The 21,104-nt window shown below is 40.5% G+C and overlaps 1 protein-coding gene across 8 annotated transcripts in view; it reads left to right on the top strand.

The window, feature by feature from the left end:
• Nucleotides 1–255: 255 nt before the first annotated feature.
• Nucleotides 256–21,104, top strand: part of hic2 (hypermethylated in cancer 2) — a 149,230-nt gene continuing 128,381 nt past the window's right edge. For 3 of the 8 annotated variants that reach the window (XR_006315346.1, XR_006315345.1, XR_006315344.1), the window contains exon 1: nt 256–1,643. Coding sequence is in view for 2 of the 8 variants with exons in the window: in XM_043715362.1 (XP_043571297.1) it covers nt 4,815–4,846 (32 nt within the window). In the remaining 6 variants the exon portion in view is untranslated. Of the gene's footprint in view, nt 1,644–2,478; nt 2,508–4,744; nt 4,847–7,643; nt 7,706–21,104 lie in introns of those variants that run through there. The other 5 variants (XM_043715362.1, XM_043715371.1, XM_043715368.1 and 2 more) reach the window with 5 other exon arrangements.

Here is a 21,104-nt window from a genome sequence, read left to right as displayed (position 1 = left end):
CAGTTTCCTCTTGGCTACCTTTAGTGCCTTTTTAGGTTACTTTTTTTTTCCCCTAGAGCCCAAAGCTAACCCTATATTAACTCCCTACCACCGCCACTCGAATCCCCAGGGGACGGACCGCTGCGTTCCCAACACATTCTGCTACTTCGGAACAAAAATGTTGCAATGTGATCAGCTGCAGTTGCCGGGAAAGCCACAAGGTGTCAGGGAATTCGTGTGTTTCTGGCAAAGTGGGCTCTTTGGGGGTTGGGGGCGGTTAGTGCGTATAGGGGTGCATTTCGGCGCTATTGGTTTAAACAAAACGAAATTCTGTCGGGACTATTCTGTCGCTGCACGGTTCTGACGAATCATTGCTAAGACAAAATTGGAGAGAAACGGGTTGAATAGTTTGATCAGCACACGATTTCGCTCTCTCACTTTCTTTTACCTTAAAGGGGATTTTTGGAAGTGGGGCACAAAACGCGTGTCACTTTATGGGTACTCCTCAGGACACAGTGCTACCCTACTCCCTTGAATGAGATGGGGGGGTGGCATTTTCACCAGGAACTCACACACACGTGTTTTAGGACAGGGATGGTGCTTTTCAGATTAAACTATCGACAACCCCTCGTTAATTCCACGCGGCAGGCACCAATTTTTGCCACCAAAAGAGAAGTGTTGCATAACATAAAAGGGTGAATGACTTATCCCAAATACGGTGTGAGATTACTGCTGACGATGTGTAACAGATAGTGGCTGTAACCATACATATGAGCCGGAGATACTCATAGCGCCCAAACAACCAATCCAAGCGACTTATGGGCGGGTTTGCAAGGGTTGGGGGGGATTCAATGATTTCATTTCCGATGGGAACATCTGTGAGCTTATCTTTTGTTTGTTACCGTAAGCACTTCAATAGCCTTTCTGCACAATTACCCCTGCACCCCCCCCCCCCCCTTTTCAGCGTTGCTGGTGTATATAACAACCTTTTAGCAAATTAAACAGGAGGGTCAACCTTGCAATGCCTCTACTTATTTGATTTTTTTTAAAGGGCATTGTAAAATTTGTACATGTATGTAAGAACGCCAGAACACTTTTTGTTCCAAACAGCCTGTGGCACAGGATTGCTAAACGCAAAAGAAATATGCAGGTCATGGCATGAATGGTACATTGCAGCTGCCTTGCCCTTGGGAAGTGAAGTTCTTCCATGAGTAGAACTGAATAAAATTAATAAGAGTGTGGTGTGGTGTGATGGGGGGTGGGGAAGGAAGCCTATACATTTATAATTTCAATGTTGTTTCAGTCCTCAGTCCCCGGGAATACAAAGTAACAATAAACAACCCCAAATTTGATACTAAGTAGCAATATTTCTAAGCCGTAACAATGTTGATCAATTGAGGAAAGTTGCAACATTTGCAGATCAGGGTGTCAGCGTCTCATGTTGTCCAACTGGCACAGACGTTTCTCTCTCCGTCTCCTCTCTTCCTGCCTCCAACCTCCTATGTGTGTGTTTCTCCTTCTCCCTCTTTTTTTTTGCTCTTGGCTTCTATTCAAATATTGGGTCAGGGGTGAGATACCAACGTCACTAGCTAGCAAGATGGCGGTGGAAAGACTGTGAGATGAGACCTGGTGTGGTACACTGAAAACCTGGCGGATGTCTCAAGGTATCCTTTCCAACTTTGCTTCTCTCTCTCTCTCTCTCTCTGGTCCGGTCTGCTCCTTTCTGCTTGCGGCGGGGTCGGGGTGTCGGCTTTAGGGCGGCTGAAGGTTTGCTCCGTTCTGTGAATTGGTGTCAGTAAAAGTGCAGGATCCTATCTCTTGTGTTGTGCCTACTCCTGAAGCCAGTAATACCAGCTTGGCAAGCTGTGGTCATCGTGTCCTCGGTTTCTTTGCTAACCCTGTTGTTGAACGGAAGAGCATTTTCCCCCCACCCCCACCCCCCCCTTTCATTTACCCCGTTCCCTCCCCACCGACCGAGAGACATTCCATTCCACTTCTTCCCCCCTTTTTTTCTCTGCATGATTGAAAATCGATCAAATGCAGTTGAAAATTTGGAGATTATTCATTTTCTGACTGAAACAATGTGTTTTTTAATTGAAATCTATGACGGACAATTTGCTGGAGCTGGAGTGAGCGCCATCGTCCAAAGCAAGTATTGATCAGAAAAAGCTTCAAGTATAAACTTTTCTTGCTTCGTATGTTTTCCATTGCCTGTTTCCAATCTGCCGATACAGATTTTTTAAAAAATGTACGTTTTTTTTAACGTTAAGTACACTGGAATTTTTTTTAATCTCCGAATGGCAGCGGTGGTTTTAAGTATAAAACGAAACATTCTCTATACAGAACATTGCAATCGAATGCTTACATTGTTCCTTTTTTTTAAGGATGTATATAAATTGCTCAATTCGGAGAAATCTTGTCCCGTTTTCCTGCTCCACCTCCCTTCCCCCGCCCGCCCGCCGCTTTTGAGTTGTCTTCTGTAGCGCACACATTACATCGCTAGGGGAATAGACAATGCCACTCAGAAGGTAAAATTATTAAATTCAATTATCTCTCAAGTCAGTTTAACCCTGGTTTCTTGGCTAAAGGGCAGCTTGTGTATAATACCTTGATACAGATTACTCGCTTAATCAGATCTTTGGCCAAAGTATCTCACTAATATGGGTGCCTCTTTAACCTTGTGGGACATGAAACTAATATAGTTTCAATAGTAAGATTTAATTTCCCACAGAAGTAACAACAGTAAATCGTCCTTCAACTACTCTTTCATATTGTCTGGGTCAGTGTTGCTATGCTTTTTAAAAAATATATTTTTAGTTGCAGAAATGTGTGACCATAAATATCAATATTCAATACTGCAAAATCAGCATTTATAGCTGTGAGAGGAATTCAGAACTTTAGGTTACTGTAGAATGGTGCAAACTTGGAGAATAGCTGTTGAAAATAAGAATTTTCTGAGGATGCCTTTTTAAAATTAATTTTTCTATGAGACTTGGGGAAATAAACATTTGTATGTGCTTGTTAAAACTAAAACGTAGCACTTAATGATTTGTATCTAATGTGAAAAATATTTAATTGCAAACCCAAGTTTTATTGCTATCTCATTAAATGTAAACTTCAGTAAGAGATGATTGGTTTTTGTTTCAATGTAAAGGATTAGGATGAAAGCACCATTTCAACCCTATATCCAAATATTGTTTCAGTTCTCACAAATCACTTTTCATTGCTTCGATCTCCATAAGGATGTGTAACCAAGCTGCTTTTTTTCACTCTGTATATCATAACTGAGTGTACGTTAGATGACTTTCTCCTGGGGAAAAATTTTGAAACTCTTGTTAAATTTGTAAAATTATGAGGTTGAGCACACTTTTTTGAGGCTGAATAATTTGCAATAAAAGTTAAACTTTACACTTTGGAACTCTGAATCAAGAGATGACTATTTATTGAAGGATCACTAATTGGCTCTTTCTACGACATGATGTGTTAGGTTGTCCTGTGTGCAGTGCTACAGGCGCAATCAATCAATCAATCAATTCATAAATAAAACAAGATTTTAATAATAAATCCTGAACATGTGCCATTTTAAAAAAAATCAAATTGGAATTTTCACTTCAGATGTTTTTTTTTAATCCATACTCTTGGGATAAGATGCACCTTGTATAAGACTGTGCACAGTCAGAAATTTGTTCTGCGTTTTTGATTGAATAATTCAGTGAATTGCTACATGGAGTATTGACTTCTGCTCCGCTCTGAGTTTCATCTACTGTAACATGTCTTGTGGGAAAACCCATTAAAGTTACTTTGTTGTCATCCCCCTGCAAAAGACACACCGACAACAAAATAATTGAAAGCTTTTCTAAAAGTCAAATCCAGAAAATTTTTAAAATGTTTGAAAGTTATCATCTCATTTTGATTGCTGTGTGCTTTAAAATAAGATTGTTGCAGTGTGAGGCATCACTAAAAGCTGACTGGTTTTAAAACATTTCCGCAAATATTAAATTAAAGTAGGAGTGTACGTATGTGTTTGTGAATATTGGCAAGTTCATCTATTTGCAACTCTGTTCAGTTTTTGGATCAGTGCAACAGATTTAAGAGTAACAGAGAGAACAGCATTTTAAGATTTTTATACTACCTGTGCTTGCTGTTGTGTTTCTCTAAGCAACATACCTTTCCTGCTGTTGTTTGTTACTGTTTATTAATAAGCATTGCAAGGAAAGGGAGTAACCCAGCTAATTTGCCATTTACATTTCTTTTCGAATTAACTACCTTTTTCTGTGAATCTAACTTTACAAAAGCATGCTTCTGAAATTAAACTGCTGGCACTTTGTGTATCATTGGGTATCATTAATGAACATATTTTCAATAAATACTACACCTGATATGAACTGCAAACTGACATTCGTATTTACAACCAGTGTAATTTTTTTTTGTTTGAAAGTGGCAAATTTTTTTGTAGGAGTGATGTCCAAATAATTATTTTTTGGGGGGAACAGCAGGCAGTTTTGTCAGTTCAAACCAGATATCTTTCCTTTTGCTAGACTGTGCTACTCTGAACTAAACATAAGAGTGAATTAGAATTGATGCATACTGGCAATGCTTGGTACATTTGCAGCTGGCGAAAATAATGGCTAGTATTTTGGATGTTCGGAACATTGGCTAGCTCCTTTTCCTATCAGCCTGATGAATGATGGAGCAGGTTCAATCTGGCCTTGGCGCATCTGTACACTATTCCATTGACCTGCTTCTATTCCATATCTCTTGTTAGGCTCATCTCTCAAAAACCTATTGAGATTAGTCTTGAAAAGTTCACAGATTTTGGATTTCCAATATTCTCCATGTGGAAAATGCTTCAGAATTTCACTCCCAGGTAAATAAAATCTTTTAAAACCATCTCCCACTTCCTTTATCCTATTCCCCCCCCCCCCCAAGCAAATCCCAGTGTCACATTAAACACCCAATTGGATCAATACTACACACCACTGCACACTCGCACAATCCAAGCTTCTAACCGAGGACCTCCCAAATTTGGTGTCACAACTTCAGAGAAAATAACAACTGTGGCAGAGCTCTAATCAAGATGCAACAGGATTGTTCTCCTCCTCTAACAGGCCATAGGTCTCCCAGATCTCACCTCGAAATGGAGTCACAGTGGGGAAAAAGTTTGGGAAGCACAGTTCTAACTTCAAAAGGATCATGTCAAGTGAATGCAACTTGTCCTCATAAAGTAATCCTTTAAGCCCTGGTATCATTGTAGTTAATCTGTGCTGTAACCCCCTCTAAGGCAACTATTCCTGAGGAAACATAGTAGGTGCGTCCACTAACCTATCCTTTTATGTGTTTAGATGCCAACAGGTCTGCTACTTGTTTCCTGTTTATATTTCCAATGGCTGAACAAATCCTTTTTTATAAAAAGGAAAAAAATGGCAGAAGAAAATAAAATATTGCTAGATAATTCCAAACCTCTCTTTTCCCCCCCCGCCGCGCCATGCTGACAGCTCCACAAAATTACTCTATCTCTCATACCCCAGTTCCAAAATAGAATTTGCAAGCTGACCTCTTTAAGCACCTGAGCATAAACCAAATAGGCCACACTCCCCAGTAAAATTTTGTAATCTCACGCAGAATGCGAAATTCCCTCACTTTCCATTTTTTTTTTAAAATGGCAGTGGCAATCATTCATTTTATTGCACCCTGCTTGCTAGCTATATGGAGCGATTACTTTTGACTGTATACTTCTGAAAGGGTCTTTGAAACAGATTTAGTCATTATACTCAAATGAAATCCTGTACTTGAATGGAGAGTGAGAAATTAGGATGCTGTTGGGAAAGAATGGAGGAGTGGGTCTACTTGGATACCTCTTTTCAAGAGTTAGCAGTGGTAGGATGGGCCACGTGATTGTGAAGGCCAACAGAGGACCATAGGCTGCCCCCTCATTAGAGAGAGAGGTGGCTGGTGATGAAGTGAACTTGAGAGCCGCCAAGCCTCCGGTGGGAGAGTGGAGCCTTCATAGTGACTGCAGCTGGGGTGGGAGTTGAACCTGTGGCATACGCATCCCTCTGCATTGCTATCTGATACTTGTAATATCTATAGAATTCTGTAAGCAACAGCATTGCTCACTTGGGCTCCTCCTGAAAAGAACAGTAAAACGCAGATGTTTCATTTAAATCAAATTGACTTCCAGTCCACGTATCCCAGTAAGCAATGAAGTGCCACTTTACTTTTGTTGATAACATTTTACAGGGAATGACCATTGCCCCAGTCGTGTTGTTTGACCATTGGCTTTGAACCTCTGCTAACTGATCACTAAATTAGTAGGCCTTTAGGTTAACATTTGCACAGATGCAAACTGACTTCAGGTGTCTCTACGTTGAATACGTCCCACTCAGGAATATGCAGATTCCGTTAAGGCCTGGAGCGTAGTAGTGTATATGTATTCTTTTTCTTTTTGCAATTCAAAAGGGGCTGCAGAAAAAAATGTACTGCATCCAAATATTGGATTTGGAATTGAACCCACTGCCTCGTGACAAGTTGGAAGATTTCCTAACATGAAGAAATCTACTGTTGTCATCCAATGATTTATTGTTTCATTAATTTAATGGGGAAGGAAGTGCAGTGGAATACTGTCAATATGTCCAAGGTTTCTGAAGCTTGTTTACGGGAGTCTTGTGTGTGAATTTGAGCAGCTAAGTGTTGGGGCAGAAGGGGGAAACCAATTTTTTTTTTAATGTGTTTCACTATTAGTACTGTGTCAACATCAGCAGTGGTTCAAAAGTAAGTTATTTTATGTGAAGCATCCTGAGAGACATTAGATTTATTTTAGTCCACCACCACAGTGTGTATCAGGTTTTTCTTTAAGATCAGCACTGATGAATCTGACTAAATTTTACTGAATTAGCCGTGACAACCGTTGATAGTAGACAATGTGCCAAGTTTTTATCTCTTGGGATGATACACATGGGAGGCTAATCATTTTTATCAAAGATATATCCAGTTACTTCCATAATGCTTACAAATACTCTACTGAAGAGCTGGTGGTGCAGTAGTAACCTCACGTGACAAGTTATCATGCAACCCAGGTTCTGAGGAAACTGGTTTGGATCCCATTATGATAACTTGCAGAATCTAAATAGGATTGATGGAAATGAAAACTAATCTCATGACCATGGAACTGTCAATTGTCTTCAAAACCCACCTGATTCATTTAAAGTGCTTTAGGGAAGGGAACCTGCTATCTCTATCTGATCTGCACGTGACCCCAGACACATAGCAATGTAGGTAACTTAACTACTCTCTCAGATCATTCAGTAAGCCACTTGATACAAAGGCACTTAGTGGTGGACAGCATTGCTGGTTTTGCCAATTTCATTCACATCCCATGATCAAACAGATTAAAAAATGTATCTCCAGGTAACAGTTCCTTTGCTAAAAAGCTTGCCTATGTTTCCTGACGTAGCAGAAACTTGAAAGCGAGATGGCTTTGGTTAAATACCATCTGTCCTACTGAGGGTCTGCTCATTCAGGAGAGGAGAGCAGATGAGGATTTGAGGCACTTGAACGAAAAGAATGATTTGTGTTGCTGTTAAGCCTGTCTTGATTTCTGTGTATCTCAGTGTGCTTTACAGATAATGAATTACTTCTGAAGTTTGGTCACTTCTGTCATGTAGGAACAACAGCTGGATTGTATGCAGTTGTATTCCCATGAACAGCAATGAGATAAATGACAAAGGTAATCTGCTTTTGTGATATTGATTGAGGAATGCATGTTAGTGCCCTTTCAAGAGCTCCCTGACTCTTCAGAATAGTGTTGGATTTTTAAGATCCATCCAAGAAAGAGCAGATGGAACCTTGCTTTAACATTTGATCCCGGAACATAATTGAGATTATTTATCATTTCCTGTAATATTAAAAAGACATCTCTTCTCCTATTAGTAACAGGATATGATCCACTGATATCCCCTAGCTGTGAATCATCCCAGCTCCATTATTTTACTGCTCAAATGAAAATCCTAGTAAGTGGGAATAATTAAACTTCTAAAGGTAGCTTGCACCCAAACAGCATCTCGTCACCATATGGCATAACATTTTTCTTTGTTTAACAATTTTATTCCTATACTTACACTTAATCGGTGCCTGACATACTTTTTATGACTTTCTTTGAAAACGGATCCACTAGATGTCACTTGGGTGGGACCTCAATAGATTCAGTTTGCAAGCATTGCCTGTCTCAAATCTGTGCACATCTGGTGTTGAATTTATACCTAAATTGGAACCATCTACCTCATATTAGTTTTTTTTTTCCCTGGCTTATAACAGGACAATGTCCTGAATGAGGAAATAATGTGCCTGACCAATTGTTTAATTTGACTGTACCTACCTTGTGTTGCTTCATGTTAGCAACATTCTAAAGTGGACAAATGTATTTAATTTCTGGGAAAGTTTTAATTTTACTGTGCTCTCCAACAAGTTAGACTGGCCATTGATTACTGCAGTTGAATGGTGTAGGATTTGATAGAGATGGCAAACTGCAGTTTGGTAAAAACAATGACTGCAAATGTTGGAAACCAGATTCTGGATTAATGGTGCTGGAAAAGCACAGCAGTTGAGGCAGCATCCGAGGAGCAGTAAAATCGACGGTTCGATGAAGGGCTTTTGCCCGAAAATTCAATTTTACTGCTCCTCGGATGCTGCCTCAACTGCTGTGCTTTTCCAGCACCATTAATCCAGAATCTGGTTTCCAACATTTGCAGTCATTGTTTTTACCAAATTGCTAGTTTATTCTAGTTGAAGGAGCTAAAAGCTAAGGTGTGTTGAATGGGTGTTCGTATGTAGGAGACCTACCTGTTTATATTTTATTTAGTCATGGACATCACTGGCCAGGGCTCACTGACTGTGATTTATTGCCCATCCCTAGTTGCCCTTGAGATGGTGGTAGTGAGCTGCTGCTTTGAAACACTACAGTTTATGTGCTGTTAGTAAACCCACAATCCCTTAAGAGAGAATTTCAGGCTTTTTATCCAGTGCCATTGAAGGAATAGCAATATAATTCCAAGTCATGTTAGTGAGTAGCTTTTGAGCGGAACTTGCAGAGGGTGGTGTTCCTATGTATCTGCTGCCTGTGTCTTTCCAAATGGAAGTGACGAAGGTTTGGAAGGTGCTGTCTAAGGATTTGTGGTGAATTACTGCAGTGCATCTTGTGGGTGAGAATGAAATAGAATCTCTGGGGGTCAGGCTAGACAAGTTGGGTAGAATCATATTGGGCTGTCTGTCAGGGTTGTAATCCAGTGATTCTGTGCAAAAGTGCCTCTGATTGAAATGTCTGACTCGGTTGATACTCCTGTCTCTGATTACCCGTAATTAATGGTTTCCTTCAAGAATCATGGGACCATACCTCGGTGTGCGTCACTGCCTTGAGTAGAGGAGGGGAGAATGTTGGAGGGGATTTAGAGAGAAGAATGAGCTTGATGAGGTGTGAAGGCTTTAGTACAGAAGAGATTAAGTTCCCAGGATGAGGGTCTTCTGTGGTTAGATTGGAGTAGTTAAAGATTTCCTTAGAGAACCTTTTGAGAGAAGAGTTAATCCAAGTGTTTAAAATTGTGAGGAGTTCAATTGAAGTAGACAGTTCCTATTGACAGAAGGGTCAAAAACCAGAGGACTTTTATTTAAAGCAGTTCACCAAAAAAAAACCAAGGGTGATTAAAAGAATAATGTTTTTCATGCAGTGAGTGTTCAAGATTTGCAATATGCTGCTTGAGGTGTTTTGGTTTGGCCATTTATACTACACCTTTGCTGCTGCTCCTGTTGGGGTTAGGCAGTGAAAGGCAGACTCGCAACTGCCTCATCAAATATATTTTTTAACAAATGTCCTTTGAACCATTCAATAAGATCATGGCTGATCTATAGTTTTGACAGTACGCTCCCACACAATCCCAATATCCATTAAACCCCTTTTAACACTGAAATATACAGCTCTGGTCTCCTTAAGTATACTCCATGATTGACCATCTTCAGCGATCTTGGATAAAATATCCTGAAGTTTTATGAATAAAGAGAGTTCTTCTCATTTCAGTCCTAAATGATGAATCCCTCATTCTGAGACTCTGGCCCCTAGTTCTAGACTCCACAGCTGGGGAATCTGTGCATCTGCATTTAAAAAAAAAAAAATCATGTTTCAGTGAGATTGCCTGGTAGCCTTTAAATTTTAGGCTTGATAACTTCTTGCAGGCGAATTCTTTTATTCCGGGAATCAGTCTTAGAAACCCTCAGCGCAATGTCTCCAAGGCAAGAATATACTTCCTTCAGTAAGGAGGACATCTGTGTGGTTCAGTTTCATGTTGCTGTTGCTCCACGCTTCCTGGGACGCTGCCAGACTCCATTGAATCTTCTAAAGCAGTCCATTATATAGAATGTGGTGAACTCTGTTACTTAATTTCTTGTCATTATGGATTTTATTTACATTTAATATTACTTTACTGTATAGCACTGTTTGGCTGGTCATGGGTTACCTTAATTGGATAGAAATGTAAAAATACATTTTCCAGTTTAAAATGGCATAAATATGGATTTACGTTACAATAACTTCTATTACATTGAAGGTATTGTATAAATCTAGGTTCCCAAGGTGCTTCACAGGAAAATATAAAATCAAATATAACAGCGAGTTATACAAGGAGATATTGGGTCAGGTGATCTAAAGCTTGGTCAAAAAGGTGAGTTCTCAGGAAAGACTGAAAGGAGGACAGCAAGATGGTGGAGTGGAGAGGTTTAAGGTGGAAATTACAAACTTTAGGGTCTAATAAAAAGAAGGCAGCCGTCAGTGGTGCAATAATTAAAATCAAGATAACTTTGCAGGATTTTTTTTCCTTATTCTCCAGCAGCACTGTTTTGGGAGTTTATTTTTTTTTTCTCCAGTTTGCAAGCTGCGTGCTTTCTCATGTGGCATTTTAGATAACTAACAACTTATTTATTAAGGTAAAACGCGCACAAAATTTTCGCTTGTCTTTCTCCAAATATGTCCAGGATTTAATCCTGAGAAGCACAGGTAATAGACATACAAATTACTCTGTGCAGTTTGCCTCTTTATTATGATGATTCTCTTTGGTACAATGGTGGGAACAGGGTACAAAATTGGCCAAGTTGGGCTGCTGCAAAAGGGCAGAAATGCCATCACTCTAGGCAGATGAGGTAGCAAAACTTGGAGAGTTAAAGGTGATGCCTTGTATGACGATGATTTTTTGCATTTTGTGGTATGTTTTTAGTCCATCTAAATGCGCAGTGCATCCTTTTTTTTTGTCAGCATTGAACAGTCTTAATATTTCACTAGATATTTGTATAAGTTTCCTGTGCAACAATCAAGTTGTTAAATGCAATGTAAAGTCCACTGATTTATGGTTCAAGTTGGACCAGGATTGTGTTAACAACATTCAAAAGGCAGATGTGATCAGATTCAAGAATATTGAGCACCGACAGCTTTCTTCTCCAGTGCAATGCTTTGTCTATGACTGCAAAAATGCCTTGAAGTTATTACAAGTGCTGCTGGACTTGAGCATTACAGCTCTCGCTAACGTTAGGTGGCTTTGTTCAGGGATGTAGACCATAAAAAAACAAATGCATCACTCCAATCCCAGTAAATAATTGATGTTGCCACTGGAGAAAGAGGGCTTTATGGTTGTACCATTGCAGCCTCAGCCTAATATATAAGCAGCTATCATCTGTCTGTTTTAAAACAAGTTGTTGTTTTCATCAACTGGATCTGAACCAAGAAGGAGGAAAATTAAAATTGGCCCAGAGGCGCTGTGGTGTAAAATTATGTCCCAATACATGTGTGAATCATAATGTAACACATGTATTGGGCCAAGCAGTGGAATGTGGTGAAAGGGTTAAAATTGTGTCCCAATACATGTGTGAATCTAACCGAAAATGGAAGGTGTCGCTTAGTCCCGTGTGAATCTTATTACACACCTTCCCGTGTGAATCTTCTTATCTGTATGTGACCAGAATGGAATGTGTTTTTCAGCCTTACTCTGCTGTTCACATGAATGTTTAGATCTCGAAAAGAGTATATCAGCTGGAAAAGTCTCCAGTTCGGTAGAGTCTGCTCCGGGGTTGCGTTTAACCGCCGAGCGTGGGTTGTTGGCAACCGCTGTACGAGAACTGACGGCTCCCAGTTCCGGTAACACGTAGAGTGAGTATAAACCAGACCCGTTGTAAGTACGAGACCTGGTTGTGGCGACGCTGCGGGGAATAAAACACTTATATTCTAGCGGACTCGCCTCTTGGCTGTTTGTTCTGTGTCAGACTACTTTCCTGCGAGCCTGGTCCTTGACCTTGAGAATTTTTTAAAACAGGCGCTTCTGTAATTAAATGTCTTTTTTTGACAGCAGCTTAGAAATAAGGCTGGCAGTTGTAGTCAAATGTTGACTCCGTCCCATCCCCTTTAGTTGGAGATCCATTTATACCTAACTTTTTTTTTTAAAAGGAAAGGTGTGAAGCCTTTGCTTTGCAGTATCCCGTGAATCAGTGAGGGTTTATTTAGGGAGTTGGTAGGCAATGAATGATTGAAGGAATACTTTACTTTTGCAAGGTTACATTAACTTGCAACACTCCTGCATTTCTGAAAAATAACAGCATTCAGATTAGAATTGTAACGAAACCACATCAATTGATGGGTTTTTAAGACTGATTCCTTCGGTGAATCTGCAAATAGTTCGAGCCAAGACACCTTTCAAAAGGAATGAGACTGATAGCGTCAAATTTCTTGGTTTTTGTTTGTGCGATTATATTCATGGGTTATTTTCTACATGGCCCCAGGTAAAACGCTTTTGAAATACTGTAGTAATTATCAGGTAGTAAATAGTTTGCATACATCAGGCAAAAATAGTTTTCAGGTTATTACAGTGAGCTATTTCCTTAACCTTTTTGAGTTTTCCTTTAAGAACATTGGACTTCCAAGTGAGAAAATCAATTGGGCTCACATTGAGATTCTCAGCAATATTTCTTGACCTCACTGTATCCAAAGGACTGAGTATGGGCTACTTGAATCCAACCCACTTGGCACACGGATTTTTTTTAAATTGCTGCATATGAGAGATTCAAGCTGTCAAAAATACATGAGCTACAATATGCAAGCAAGCATACTTCATATGGGAGGGAAAAATGTGACTTGATGGCAAGACTACACCAGTATATAGCTGCTTTTGGTGTTCCATCATGCTATCTTTGCCTTGGAAGATGGAGACAGCAGGTTCAGTTCAAAGGCTGCATCAAACTTGTGCTACTTTCAGAACATGGCAATGCAAGTTAAAGAGCAGCCTCTTTGTAATTGTGCTTTCAGTGAAGTGTGAAAATGTTGATGAGGAACAATTCAATCATTAGGTTGTTCACAGATATGCTTGAGATGTTAATCTTTTCGTAATTTAGAATGAGGTTTAGTACATGGAAATCTTTTTTTAAATTATAGTCTAATGCACTTTTTTTTTAAGAAATACTGTGCATCCATTTAAAGGGCATTTAAACCAGAGAGTGATTCACCAGAAGGATGATGTCTGGCATGGGAACCTATAGTTGAGAAAAGATTTGAGGTGCTGGGTTTTCTTTTTGCTGCCTCCAGAGAATTCAAAAAACATGTTTAATATATTCTGTTGTCAAAGTCTAAGATCTTCTGGTAAGAGTAAATAGGGAAAGGCAATGTCCTCTGGTTGATTTTGCCCTTCCCAGCAGCTGATTAGCTACTTTGCCATGGTACTGTAGTGACATGCGATGTAAAAGCACCTCTTCAAACTGTTAGGAGGTTAGAAAAGTTGTCTTTTACACAAGAGAATTGTTAGAACTTGCCCTGCTTTGTCACCAGAAGTTGGTGGCAGTTGAGACAACACCCTCTTGTAATAGGAATATTTCAATCTTAAAAATAATCCAATATTTGAAACAGAGACGAGCTTCAGTAAGCTTTAATCATTTTACAACAACAAAATGTATTTATATAGCCCTTTCCAATATGATACAATACTCCAAGGTGCTTTGCAGGACAATGCCAAACCAGGCACCAGTCCACATGAGAAAATATTAAGGCAGATGACCAAACACTTATTTGCAGAGGCATGTTTTAAACAATGTCAAAGAGGAAAGTGAGTTGAAAAAGAGAAGCCTGAGCATTTGAAGGGATAGTCGCCCTCGGTTGAATGGTTGAACACACCATCCTGCTCTAGCTGGTTCTTTTTCTTCATGATCATTGTTCAGAAACACAACATCCCTTTCCAAATATACAGTGGTGATGTCTGGCTGTGCATCTCCTCTCCTCGCAATGAAAAGCTGCGCTAAGGCCCTGTCTGCCCTTAGGGTTAAGGAATCTTCCACTTTCACCTATTTCAATAAGGAGCAGACCATGTTCTGTGTGTTGTCCTGGGCCTATATGAGGCCTATATATGATACAGGAGTATCATTTGGTCTATTGAGTCTGCTCTGCCATTTGACCATGACTGAGACGTTTCTCAACCCCATTCTCCCGCCTTCTCCCTTGATCCCCTTACTAATCAAGAACCTATCTATTTCTGTCTTAAATATATTCAATGATTTGGCTTCCACAGCCTTCCACAACAATGAATTCCACAGATTCACTATCTTCTGGGTTGGAGAAATTCCTCTTCATCTGGGTTCTAAAGGATTATCCCATCATTCTGAGGCTGTGCCCTCAGGTCATAGTCACTTGCTTGTGGAAACAACATCTCCATGTCTACTCTATCTAGCCTGTCAGTATTCTGTAAGTTTCAATGAGAACCCCTACTTCATCCTTTTAAAATCCATCGAATACAGACGCAGTGTCTTCAACTGCTCCTCATGACAGGCCCTCCAGTCATGGGGTCATTCAAACCTCCTCTAGATCCCCTCCAACACCAGTATATAGGTCCTTAGACACAGGCCCCAAAACTGCTCTCAATATTCCAAATGTAGCCTGACCAGAGCCTTACACATCTTTAGCAGTGTATCTCTGCTCTTGTATTCTACCTCTCTTGAAATGAATGGTAACATTGCATTTACCTTCCTAGCTGTTAACATTAAGAGAATCCTGAACAGAATTCTCAAGTCCCTTCAGATTTCTGAAGCCTTTCTCCATTTATAAAATAGTTTACACCTCCATTCTTCCTACCACAGTGCTTAACTTCTTTCTTTCTCATGCTGTATTCTATCTGCCACTTCTTTGCCCACTCTCCAGCTGTCCCATCCTTCCTGCTCCCTCAACACTGCTTGTCCCACCATTTATCTTTGTGTCATCCGCAAACTTAGCAATAATGTCCTCAGCTTTGACAAAATGTCTGTTAGACTTGAAACGTCAGCTCTTTTCTCTCCTTACAGATGCTGCCAGACCTGCTGAGATTTTCCAGCATTTCTCTTTTTTGGTTTCAGATTCCAGCATTCGCAGTAATTTGCTTTTATGCCCTCAGTTCCTTTTGTCCAGATTGTGAATGTATAATATGAATAGTTGTGGTCCCAGCACTGACCCCTGCAAAACTCCATGATTCACTGGCTGCCATCCAAAAAAAGATCCTTTTATAACCACTCTCTGCCTTCTGCTGGTCAACCAATCTTCTATCCATGCCCCGAACACTAGAGGCTCTTACTTAGCAGCATCCTGTGTAGCACCATGTCAACGGCCTTCTTAAAATCCAAGTTCACCATATCCACTAGCTCTCCTTTTGTCTAACTTGCTCATTATCTCCTCCAAAGAATTCTAACAGATTTGTCAGGCATGTCCTCCACTTGACAAAGCCGTGCCAACTCGAGTACTCCTCAAACTCATGCTTAATCACTCTCAAATCTCATCAATATATTTTATTCCTCGATCAACATCTCCAGAACAGGTTAACCTGTGCCACACAATTGCCAAGCAACAACTCTCTCCACTGAATCTAATTGCTGAATACTAACAACCAAGATCCTCCAGTTACTATGGTTGAGAAAGTGGACTGGACTGACCATACAAATACTGTAACAGGAAGAGCAGGTCATAGGCTAGGAATTTTGCAGTGAGTAGCTTGTCTTCAATCTCCCCAGTTCCTGTCTATTATCTTGAAAGCAGGAGCCAGAAGTGCAATGGAATACTCTCCATTTGTCTCTGAGACCTTGGAGTTCAAGTTCATAGCTCCTTGAAAGTGGAGTCACAGGTAGATAGGACAGTGAAGAAGGCGTTTGGTATGCTTTCTTTTCTTTGTCAGAGTATTGAGTACAGGAGTTGGGAGGTCATGTTGTAGCTGTACAGGACATTGGTTAGGCCACTGTTGGAATATTGCGTGCAATTCTGGTCTCCTTTCTATCGGAAAGATGTTGTGAAACTTGAAAGGGTTCAGAAAAGATTTACAAGGATGTTGCCAAGGTTGGAGGATTTGAGCTATAGGGAGAGGCTGAACAGGCTGGGGCTGTTTACCCTGGAGCATCAGAGGCTGAGGGGTGACCTTATAGAAGTTTTAAAATTTATGAGGGGCATGGATAGGATAAATAGACAAAGTCTTTTCACTGGGATCGGGGAGCCCAGAACTAGAGGGCTTAGGTTTAGGGTGAGAGAGGAAAGATGTAAAAGAGACTTAAGGGGCAACTTTTTCACACAGAGGGTAATAAGTATATGGAACAAGCTGCCAGAGGATGTGGTGGAGGCTGGTACAATTGCAACTTTAAGAGGCATTTGGATGGGTATATGAATAGGAAGGGTTTGGAGGGATATGGGCCGGGTGTTGGCAGGTGGGACGAGATTGAGTTGGGATATCTGGTCGGCGTGGATGGGTTGGACCGAAGGGTCTATTTCCATACTGTACATCTCGATGACTCTAGGACTCTGAGAGTGACTCCAATGACACTCAAGTAGTTCAATACCGTTCAGGTCAAAGCAGCCTGCTTGACTGGCACCGTATCCACCACCTTCCAATGTTCACCCATTCCCTTCACCACCAGTGCACAGTGGCAGCAAAATGCACTGCTGTAATTCACGATGCCTCTTCCAAACAAGACTTCTCAGTTTTGAAAGTCAAGAGCAGTTTTTGCACGGGAGCAGCACCTGATGCGAGTTCCCTCCCAAAGTGTGCATCATCCTGAATTGAAACTGTCATTGTTTCTTCACTGCTGGGTAAAAATCCTGGAAATTACTATCAAACAGCAGCAGGGTGTCCCTGTATCCCAAAGACTAGCAGTTCAAGGAGGGAGCTCATCACCATCTTTGGGGCAATTTGAGATGGGCATCAATAGAGATACTCACTAGAGATGCCCACATCCCATAAACCAATAATACACTTCTTTAAAAAATTAACTGGTCATTATTGCTTTGTTATTTCTTTGGAACTTGGTGTTTGCAAATTGACTGCCTTGTTTCCTCCATTGTAATAGTGTCTACATTTCGAAAAATAAAACGTGTTTTGGGATTTCCTGAGGTTGTCAAAGGTACTAATCGAAATGTAGGGTTTGCAAGAAGTTGGTAGAGACAGTGTGGTGAATAATTTCCTCTTGTGCTGTAAACTCACTACGATTTTAGATTCTATTATTGTGACTTCAACAGTTCTTAAAAAAAAAGGTTGCATATATCCAGCTAACTTTGGACATTCGATCCCTTTAAGGCTTTCCACTTTATCTTTGTGCATGTATTTTGTATGCTTTTGAGTCTTATTATTTAAGGAAATTAAATGCAAGCTGCAGCATTATGCATCATTCATTTTTAACAACTGGCTTTGCTTGAATGTTTCAAATAATCGTTATCAAGGGTGAGGTGTTATGCAAAAGATAAATTCAGTTGTTAGGGAATATTTCCGTATACTGTATTTATTTTACTGTGTCTGGAATGTTGAACCATTGTCAAGTAATTTTAAACCTTTTTTTAAAAAAAGACAAAAGTGTTACACATACTGGTTTATTTGACATTGAATATGTTTGTAGTCAGATCTGGACTTTGAAATTCATGTTCTAGATTAGTGGTGCTGGAAGAGCACAGCAGTTCAGGCAGCATCCAAGGAGCTTCGAAATCTGACCATGTTGCTGTGGTTGAGGCAAATAACATAGATATTTTTAAGGGGAAGCTTGATGAGCACATGAGCCGGGGGAAAGGAAGAGAGTTTTTTTTTTTGACTGTGCATGATAAAGTAAATAGATGCTTATTGAGTTTGAACACCAGAGAGATCCATTGATTAAAATGGTCTTATTTTGTGTTGTGAATACTATATACACTTGTGTTTTGAACATTAATTTCATTTTCAAGGGAGGAAAAGTCAGGATTGAAGTTGCTATATCAACAAGTAGGAAATAAGTAAAAGGGGCTTTTACTGCAAGGGGTAAGCAGTTGGTAGTAAGTAGAGGCTGTCAATTCTTTAAAGAGGTTTTGGGGTTTCTTGGTAATTGGAAAAGGGTGGGAGTGCTGGAAGGCTATCAAAAGTCTGTGCCCATCTGGTCAGTTTGTCACTCTGGTCTGGGGACAAAATAGCTTGCCAGAAGTTGAGGAGTGGATACATCTGACTAGCCAGCTGGTAGGTAGGTACGGGATGTCTGTCCTCCTCTGCTGTCCTCACATCATTTGATGCATTGGTAGCTCTTCTGAAGAGGCTAAGTAACTAATACTGCCACGCACCATTCTCAGACTACCCTCTCTCCAGCTTCTATAATTGGTGAGTGCTGGGCAATAAGTGTAACTGTGCCACATTGCCCACATCCTGAGAAGTAAAAGGTTAAACTGTTGTGAGAATTTGCAGTAGAATTTCCCAGTGTTGTTGCAGGTATATACGTGTAATTGCTCCAGTGTGGAGACCTGGTGTTCAGCAGTTTGTTTAAATGCTTCTTTGTAACCAGCAGAAGTTTCCAGCTTGCTGAAATCTACATGCAGACTTTTAATTCTGGTCCAGCAGAAGTTGAGGTTTCAGTGCTGCGCCTATATTTCATTTTTAGTAAATGTATCAAGGCAGTTTCTTCTCAGCTTGACCACTGTTTTCATGTGTTCATTCTGAAGTTCTCCTGTTAACTTCAACTCCTGGTGAAAGTGAGTCAAATGAACCTGCTACCATGCTATGGATGTACAAGCAGCAGGTACTGGCTGTTGGTTCGCAGGTGATAGCCACCCAATTTATGCAACTCAGAACAAGATCTCACTAACCACATGGTGAGTCTACAGGACCCATATTGTCTGTCCTGGTTGTTTATTTGAGTGTGCTATCCATGGGTCTGTGTGAGAGCAGGAATCCAGCAGCTCTATGCTTGACTCTGTGTAGGAGTCCATCATTGCTGCTGTCCAGCCCCATTGTTAACCAGCTTTTGTTGCACTTGACCTGAACCTGTAGTGTTTTGATTAAAGCCAGAAAACAGTAACTGGGTAGGAAAGGTGGAGACCTGCTGACTTCCGTTCTCTACTTTCCCCCCTCTCTGCCTCTACTCTAGCACAGAGTGAACAATACCAGGTGTTACCACATAGGCCAAAAGTGCAGGGCAGCTAGGAGAGTTGAGTTAAATGTTTTATTCATTTGTAGGATCTGGGTGTTGTTGATTAGCCAGCATTTATTGCTCGTCCCTTGTGCTTGAAGGATCTTTGTAGTGATTGGTACAACAGAATGGCTTGCTAGGCCTTTTTCAGCGGGCAATTGAGAGTATGGGTCTGGAGTCACATGTAGACCAGACTAGGTGAGGATGGCAAATTTCCTTCCTGAAGGACATTAGTAAATCAGATGGGGTTTTCCAACAATTGACAATGGTTTAATGGTCATCAGTATATTTGTAATTTCAGGTGTTTTACATTGAAATCAAATTCTGTTGGTGGGATTTGAACCCAGGACTCAAGAATATTAGCTGAGTTTCTGGATTAATAGTCTACCGGAAACATAAGTGTCATTGGCAAAACCTGCATTTATTGCATCACAAAATGCCTGAGAATTTGCTAATCAGCTGTTTGCTGAAACTGTTATACTGAGGCCAGTCTAGGGGTTTCTCATGCAACCCAGGCAGGTTAAAAGTAAAGCACTTGGTGTGGATCTGAACATACAGCATAGGCCAGAAAGGGTAAAGGTAGCAGATTTCTTACCCTCAAGGACACACGAGTGAACCAGATGGATTTTTGTAAAAATCCATTTGTCTCATATCACCATTACTGAGATGAGCATTTTTATTCCAGATTTGTTAATAACACTTTTTAAATACCCCAGTGGTTAGCACTGCTGCCTCACAGCGCCAGAGATCCGGGTTGAATTCCCGCCTCAGGCGACAGACAGTGTGGAGTTTGCACGTTCTCCCTGTGTCTGCGTGGGTTTCCTCCGGGTGCTCCGGTTTCCTCCCACAGTCCAAAGATGTGCAGGTTAGGTGAATTGGCCATGCTAAATTGCCCGTAGTGTTAGGTAAGAGGTAAATGTAAGGATATGGGTGGGTTGCCCTTCAGCGGGTCAGTGTGGACTTGTTGGGCCGAAGGGCCTGTTTCCACATGGTAATGTATTCTAAAAAAATCTTTAAAAAATCCAGTTGCGCAGTAGAATTTGAAATTGCTGATTATTCAATGAGTAGCAAACCATTATATCTGGCATGTGGACCCTGCTGCATATTCAATTTTTTTTCCTATTAATTTCAATCAATTTTTGAATGATTTTAACAGGATCTGAAAATAAATAGGAAATAGATTTAATTTTAGCATGTGTATTGACAGCTTGATAATAAAATAGGTCCTGGAGAGAAGGTCTGTTTCTGAATTTGAAATATGCTTTGAATCTATTCAGAACATGGTATGCAGCTCCACAAGTGTTTCTTCCCCATGTGCTTCTAAATTCAGTCAGGTGTCGGAGGGAGGGAAGAAAGGCAAGATTGAAATCTGATCATATACCCCAGCAAATGGTTAGTGAGTGACACTGACAAAAGGTTTGAACTGGAGAAATGGTGGTGGATATTTGTGTAGCACCTTGAAACCGTATAGCTGAGAAATCAGCAAACATCTATAACAGAGAAGTCAGCGCAGATGACAAAGTCTGGTTGTAAATGGCTTGTGGAAGCGGTTGAAGGTAGAGGTGATACTGAAGGGTTTTGGGAGGGAATTGCGTAGAGCATAGCCCAGTTGTCTGTAAACATTGGGTTTGTAGTGCGAGGTGGTCCCTCAAGCGAGGCAACTAAGTTCAGAATTTTTTATTGTGGGAGGA

This window comes from Chiloscyllium plagiosum, chromosome 25 (assembly GCF_004010195.1).
Source record: "Chiloscyllium plagiosum isolate BGI_BamShark_2017 chromosome 25, ASM401019v2, whole genome shotgun sequence".
NCBI lineage: Eukaryota > Metazoa > Chordata > Chondrichthyes > Orectolobiformes > Hemiscylliidae > Chiloscyllium > Chiloscyllium plagiosum.
Note: the sequence above shows the minus strand (reverse complement) of the source record. Positions and strands in the feature narration are given on the sequence as shown.